Here is a 7,515-nt window from a genome sequence, read left to right as displayed (position 1 = left end):
CGTGACTAACAACCTCATAACACAGGATTACATAAGATCATAACCAAATTATAATGACTGAACAAATAAGTTATTCTCTTATACTAAACAATAAGTCATTATCTTTGTGAAAACATTTGAATGTGATTTTGATTAACTCTGATCATTCACCTCTCCCGTCCTTTGCCCATCTGACCTTCCATGGCTGGCAGGGTTCCTCCTTGGCTCAGTTTGTTGGAATTTCGGAGATTCTTGTGCACAAAGCAGGGATAAATGGTTAGTTATGTACATTCTGAGCCTGAGAAAGACATGTGGGGAATGGTGCCCAGCAGATTACCTGGATACATCCAATAGAATTGATGGGAATGCAGGAATAGACTTGGCTCATCTTTGTGCTTCTCCTCTCCTAAGTGCTGCCACCCAGCAGCTGAGACACCAGGAATATGGGCAAATATCAGCTTAACTGTCAAATGAACAGCAATGTATATGAATATGGTGGGAGGATATGTATTTGTTGTGTTTGCAGGAGCTTGAACCTGCCCAATGGTATGAGAAACCAAATGTGAGAACTGAGGAAAGGGGAGATAAAAATAGCTCATAGTTCCAGTATGTGGCCCCTAGTGATCACCAGAAAGTTGGGAGCCATTCTGGTTCTTTCTTGCCCTGTACATGCCTCTGGTTGGCAATTTTTACGGCATAGAGCATAAAACGCATAAGGCTTTTATAGATGTTACATTAATAAATGAGAAGAAAAGTATTTTTAACTTGAGGGAGCCAAAAGTTAGGCACCTCCCAAGTGATTGTTTTTACATACCTTATACCCTGGGCTGGTGCTCCTATCAACAGAGAACTGCATTGACCTGGGCTTATACCAGTGAGCACCACGGAGCGATCCTCTTCTTCTGCTTCTTCTTTCTTTAAATTTCCTGGGTGAAAAAGCATTTTTGTTACAGTTCAGCTTCTCGCTCTACTGCTCATGCACAGCCATGAGAATAAAGGAGAAGCAGGAAGAGGCTCCGTGGTGCTTGTTGGGAGAACTCTAGGTGGCCAGGGTGGATTTTTTACATTTAAATTTGAAAAAAATGTTTCAGATATATAGGTACCCAAGGGCCATCCCCCCAAAAACGGCAGCCCTAGGCACAGACCCTCAAGATATATATATATATATATATATATATATATATATATATAAAAATACTTGTAATTTTCAGCACACCGCTGAACGAAGCAAAATACCCAGGTGCTACTCAAATAGACAATATCAATAGTTTTCCAAGGAAGAATGAGTGCCTACTGAGAACATTTAAATAGGTTATTTTAAACCCATAATTTTATTTAAGTTAATTAAAAACAGGCCGACGTTTCGGTCCACTTCTAGGACCTTTTCAAGACCTTAAAAAATTATGGTTTTAAAATAACCTATTTAAATGTTCCCAGTGTGCACTCATTCTCCCTTGGAAAACTATATCTATATCTATATATATATATATATATATATATATATATATAATATATATATATATATATATATATATATATATACAGCCCTGTCCCTAAGTTTATTTCTCCTTTAAAAAATATTTTTTATTTTTACAGGTATAGGATCCCTTATCCGGAAACCCGATATCCAGAAAGCTCCGAATTACGGAATCCAATAGACTCCATTTTATCCAAATAATCCAAATTTTTAAAAATGATTTCCTTTTTCTCTGTAATAATAAAACAGTAGCTTGTTCTTGATCCGAACTAAAATATAATTAATCCTTATTGGAAGCAAAACCAGCCTATTGGGTTTATTTAATGTTTAAATGAATTTCTAGTAGACTTAAGGCAGGAAGACCCAAATTACGGAAAGATCCGTTATCTGGAAAGCCCCAGGTCCCAAGCATTCTGGATATCAGGTCCCATACCTGTATATATTTTTGTTGTATATCTTTGTTGGTATATGATGTGGGGGTGCCCAGGGGATATTCAGGGAGGCACCAATGAAGTTCAGATGGTGAGGGGTTAGTTCTCTATGGTGAGGGGTGATCCACTATCCATTATTCTCCTTTAAATAGCCAATTCCAGTAATGAGATGGGGTTTCAGCATACTTTTAGCTGTATTGTTTTGGAAATACTGTATGTATATTTATTTGTATAGCGCTCCTTGAGGGCAAAGCACTGTACAGCAAAACAATAAATTAGTAGTAACAAAGGGCATTAATAAGTAACAATAAGTGCAGTATTAGAAATACAATTCACATAAATATAAAATATAATTACACTACAGATTAAGTGCTCAGTGTCAAGGAAACAAAAATATGGAGGACCCTACCCCGCAGGGCTTACAGTCTATTTTTATATTTTAAGTGCATCTTTAACCTCAGCTTATCAGCGACTTTTATTCGCTGGTCACAACGGAGTATTCCCAATGTAAGCGAATGCGTTTCTCTTCCTTTGCAGCGACTGTGAGAAAGAAAGCAGTTTAGCCGAGGTCCCATTGACCAGGAAACACAGCGGAATGTTTCTCGCAGTTCCGGACGCACACGACCCTGAGAATGGTAAGAAAGAACGTTCTGGAAGCTTCTAGGCATTGTTTACGTTCGGGGATAGTTTTCCTTTATTTCAATGTGTTTGTGTCTCCCGGTAGCGCAGCAATGAGTTTTCACAGAGTATCGAGTGTTTTGGCCTCCTTTGTTGTCTCAGGCCTTTTGAATAAAAAAAAAAGTATATAAAATTCCCAAAGTGGAAGAAGAACAGAAGGGAAGATGAAGAGTAAAACTTCTTTTCATGTAACAGAACGAGGCATTCTTCCAAGAACAAATGAAATGAAAGTGTTTTATTGAAGAGAGTCATATTATAGCCAGTCCCTCTTCTTCACATCCTGTTAAAGGGGACGTAAACCCAAACAGTGTCATTTTGCCTAATAAAAGAAAAGGTGAACCTAAGCAACTTTTCGATAGTTTTAGGGGCCGATTCACTAAGGGTCGAATATCGAGGGTTAATTAACCCTCAATATTCGACTACAAATTAAAATCCTTCGACTTCGAATATCGAAGGATTTAGCGCAGATAGTTCGATCGAAGGATAATTCGTTCGATCGAAGGATAATTCGTTCGATCGAAGGATAATTCGTTCGATCGAAGGATAATTCGTTCGATCGAACGATAAAATCCTTCGAATCGAACGATTCGAAGGATTTTAATCCAACGATCGAAGGAATATCCTTCGATCAAAAAAAGTTAGCCAAGCCTATGGGGACCTTCCCCATAGGCTAACATTGACTTCGGTAGCTTTTAGATGGCGAACTAGGGGGTCGAAGTTTTTTTTAAAGAGACAGTACTTCGACTATCAAATGGTCGAATAGTCGAACGATTTTTACTACGAATCCTTCGATTCGTAGTCGTAGTCGAAGGTCGAAGTAGCCCTTTCGATGGTCGAAGTAGCCCAAAAAAAACTTCTAAATTCGAAGTTTTTTACCTTCGAATCCTTCACTCGAAGTTAGTGAATCGGCCCCTTAATGTTGTTTGTAACTATAGCTGCTACAACGTATGTCTCTTTCTATTCCCTGGTGAAACAATGTAGCCGAAGTCAGCTGACTGTCAGGCCTTGTGAAGAAGGACAGACGGCAGGATTCTGCTACATTGTTTCAGGAGGCAGAAGCAGCAGTGCAAAGAAAGGGACAGACAGATACTTCTTTCAGAAGCATTTGCATTTATAGGTAATTATATATTGGAAAGTTGCTTACGATTACATTTTCTTTCAGTAGCCAAAGTTTCATTTGGGGGGTTACATTCACCTTTAAAGGACCAGTAACATAAATTTTTTTTAAAAAGGAACGAAAAAAAAACCCCACAAAGACAAAGTAAACGTTTAAATCGCTAAGTCTTTATTAAAAAAAAACTTACCAAAACTCCACTTGCGCTTAGGGTTGCCACCTTTTTTAAAAAATTTTACCGGCTGCTGGGGGGCGGGGACACAAAGGGGCGGGCCGTGAAGTCAAAAGGGGCGGGTCGTGATTTCAAAAAGGGCGGTCCGTGATGGCAAAAGGTGCGGGTCGTGACATCAAAAGGGGCGGGGCCACAACACGGACACCACGGACGCTGGAAGAGGCAAAAGAAAAGGTAAGTTGCAGGGGATTGGGGGCGACTGGGGACAGGCTGAGGGCTCCTTTTAATCGTATTACAAATTAACCAGCAGCTACATTGCCGGTAAATTTGTAATACCGGCCCCGGCCTTGGCCGGTATTTTACCGGCTAGGCTGGTAAAATACCGGCTGGGTGGCAACCCTTCTTGCACTGCTTTTCAGAAAAGGCGACACGGCGACGATCCATCATGCGGCGCTCAATTTCTCCTCCCTGGTTATCTCCTATAAGGAAGGAAGGGAGGAGAAATCGAACGCCGCACAATGGATCGCTGGATCTCCTTTTCTGAAGAGGAGTGCATGCGGCGTTTTGGACTCAGCAATTTAAAAGTTTAATTTTTCTTTGTGGTTTTTTTTCATTCTATACTAACACATTTTTTATGTTTTTTTTTTAATGTTACTTGTCCTTTATCTAAAGATATTAGACATAGTCACAAAGCTGAACCCATATGCAGTAAGGGCCCCACCTGTAGGACCAGTTTTAGGATAAGGCAGAGACATTTATTTGGCCTAACAGCAGGTGCAACTCCAGTTCTTGTAACCCATAGCAACCAGACAGCAGGTAGCATTTACTAGTCTGCCGTTGGAAAGCAAATGGTTGCTGTGGGTTACTAGACCAGGGACTTTGCTCATACTAATACATCATCACTAGCAATGGCATAACAAAAGCGTGCTGGGCCCCCCTGCCTAAAAAATCTTCAGAGTGGCCTGGGCTGCTCCCCCATCCCCCATTGTGCCCCCCAAGTTGCCCTGAGGCAGTCAACCCAATGAAACCCCACCTCACTTTATGTTCCTAGAGGATTGAGGAGGGGCTGCAATGTTAGTGCAGAGAGGGCCAGCACTAGGGGTAGGCATAAGAAGAAATAAACTAAAGATAGGTGTCCAATATCAATTTGTATTAAAGGACCAGTAACATCAAAAAAATGTTTAAAAAAATTCATTAGTATACATCGAAAAAAAAACGAAAGACAAATTAAACTTTAAAAAAATAAAAAAAAATAAAAGCCTTTATTCAGAAATATCTTACCTAAAACTCCGCTTCCGCTCCTCTTCAGAAAAGGCGTCACGGCGGTGATCCATCATGTGGCGCTCGATTTCTCCTCCCTGGCTATCTCCTATAAGGAAGGCAGGGAGGAGAAATCGAGTGCCGCACAATGGATCGTCTGATCGCTTTCTGAAGAGGAGCGCAAGAGGAGATTCGGTAAGTTATTTCTTAATAAAGACTTTGCGATTTTAAAGTTTAATTTGTCTTTGTGGTTTAAACAAAATTTGATGTTACTGGTCCTTTAACTCAACCAATTCAAAGAAGAGGCCCAGGTGCAGCGCTCTGAGCCTTCAGCAAGGGGAGCGGATTAGGGGAGCAGATTCAAACAAACAAAATGTAGGGCAGGCAGTAAAATATTTATTATGTCACATCAGCATAGCCTTACGCGTTTCGTGTTACATACAGTCATAGGCTAAATACAAGCAGTTTGAATATTTAAACAGAATTTCACCAATCAGATAACACTTCCAGTTAAGCAATTAACAAATCCTAGTTAAGAACAAACATTTATCTTATTGCATAACCACACCCCTTGTGAGGTCATGGATGCCATCTTTGTACACCTTTATTTGCAAGTTATAAGAGGCACTATGGGGGGTGCAAGTACCTCTTCTGTCTGCCTTCCCCTAGTTTCAGGCCAGGGGCCGGGATTTGGCGTGTGCATTGAAAGGGGGTGTGCAAGCCGAGAAGACAAAAGCAGGGTCAGACTGGGCTGGATGGACACCAAGAAAAAACTTGATGGGCCCCGCCGACCCACTCACTGTTGCTCCCCCACCTGCCCTCCAACATCTCTCTCCCTGCTGCTCTCCCTCCCTCAAGGAGGCGGGGCAGCCTGTAGGGTTCCTGTGGAAGGAGCCCCCCGATGGGCTTCAAACACCCCAGTCCGACCCTGGACGAAGGTGCAATCAACACAGTCCCCGCACAATTCCACTCTCTGCCCAAAAAGGGTTGAATTGGCAGTTTAGAAACAGGATTGTGGCTCTTAAACATATGAGGAGCAGCTATTTGCCTCCTCTGGCTGGTAACCCGCGGGGCTACAATAAAGTTTTCATATGGCGCCAGGGTTAAGGTACAAAAATAAAAAAAATGGTGCCAAAAAGATATAAATAATCCGTGCTTGAATTGGAGAGAAAAAAAGTGGAGGGATGCTCTGTGTGGCGAGCGTTCTAAAACAAGCCCCTCCCACAACCATAAGCCCCACCCATTGTTATAAAAAGCCTCACGCACCAATACTTTCTGGTTTCACCCACTTTAAAGCAAAGCCATTTTGTTATTTCCTTTTTGGAAAATAATGCCCAGTTTAAAGCCCAGTATGTTTAGATTTAACTAAGTATGTGACCTGTAGGGACCTTAAAATTGTTTCTTGCTGACAATTCAGCTTCTGCAAACACAACTCCTTGTCTGTGTATTGTGTGTCATAATATAGCACAACCCCATCTTATTCTAGATTACCCATAATTATTTCGTATAGGTCATTATATCAATATCTTCCTTAGAACAGAAGAATTGTCAGTTCTTGTGCAGGTATGAGTAGGATTATACATGTAGGAGTGAATGGGATTACACATACTTACTAATAAAGTTACATTACCAAAAAAAACTTCTGAGCAAGGTCATCAGGCGCGGCTGGATATACAAATATAAATGATGATGTAGCCGATAAAAAATGGCTGCCCGGTTGAAGCAGATCTTGCATTCAGGCAAACACTACAATGCAGCTAACGGAGGGGGAAATTACAAAGACAATGATGCATTTTGTGTGGGGAATATGTGCCCAAACTAAAGACATGGTGGGACATTCACTAAGAATCGTAGTTGCCGCACTTCGCCACACTTCGCCAGGCGTATTTTCGCCAGCGCTCCGCAAATTCACTAAAATCCGAAGTTGCGCTCAGGGGTAGCGTAAGGTTGCGAAGTTGCGCTAGCATTGATTTGCTAAGCAAAGCAAAGTTACGCTAGCGATGGTTAATTTGCATACGGCGCCAAATTAAAATATAAAATGGAGGAATATGTATCAGCACTACAAATGCCTGGGAAACCTTCAAAACATCAAATAAAATGTTTATTTTGCCCTACACATGTGCCCACTGTATAGTTAAGTTGCCATGAGTTAGGAAATGTAGGGGGGAAGGAGGGGAGCCCCAAAAAAATTTTCGATCTTTTTCAGCCTATCACCCATAATGTAGAAAACACGCCAGCGTTTTTTGGGACTTAGAAAAATTTTTAACTTTTTTTGAAGCAATCCCTATCTACTCTATTGCGCTTCGCCAGGTCTGAGGTGGCGAAGGAAGTCTGGCGTAAAAGGTAGCGTTCAGAACAATGCGCGCGTTAGTGAATTTGCGTAGTTACGTCCGTTGCGCAAATT

The 7,515-nt window shown here is 41.2% G+C and overlaps 1 protein-coding gene across 3 annotated transcripts in view; it reads left to right on the top strand.

The window, feature by feature from the left end:
- Nucleotides 1-7,515, top strand: part of ttc7a.L (tetratricopeptide repeat domain 7A L homeolog) — a 212,277-nt gene that overhangs the window by 149,762 nt on the left and 55,000 nt on the right. For all 3 annotated transcript variants that reach the window (XM_041562490.1, XM_041562488.1, XM_041562489.1), the window contains exon 17: nt 2,425-2,522. In XM_041562490.1, coding sequence (XP_041418424.1) covers nt 2,425-2,522 — 98 coding nt within the window. The remainder of the gene's footprint in view (nt 1-2,424; nt 2,523-7,515) is intronic.

This window comes from Xenopus laevis, chromosome 5L (genome assembly GCF_017654675.1).
Source record: "Xenopus laevis strain J_2021 chromosome 5L, Xenopus_laevis_v10.1, whole genome shotgun sequence".
Lineage (NCBI taxonomy): Eukaryota > Metazoa > Chordata > Amphibia > Anura > Pipidae > Xenopus > Xenopus laevis.
Note: the sequence above shows the minus strand (reverse complement) of the source record. Positions and strands in the feature narration are given on the sequence as shown.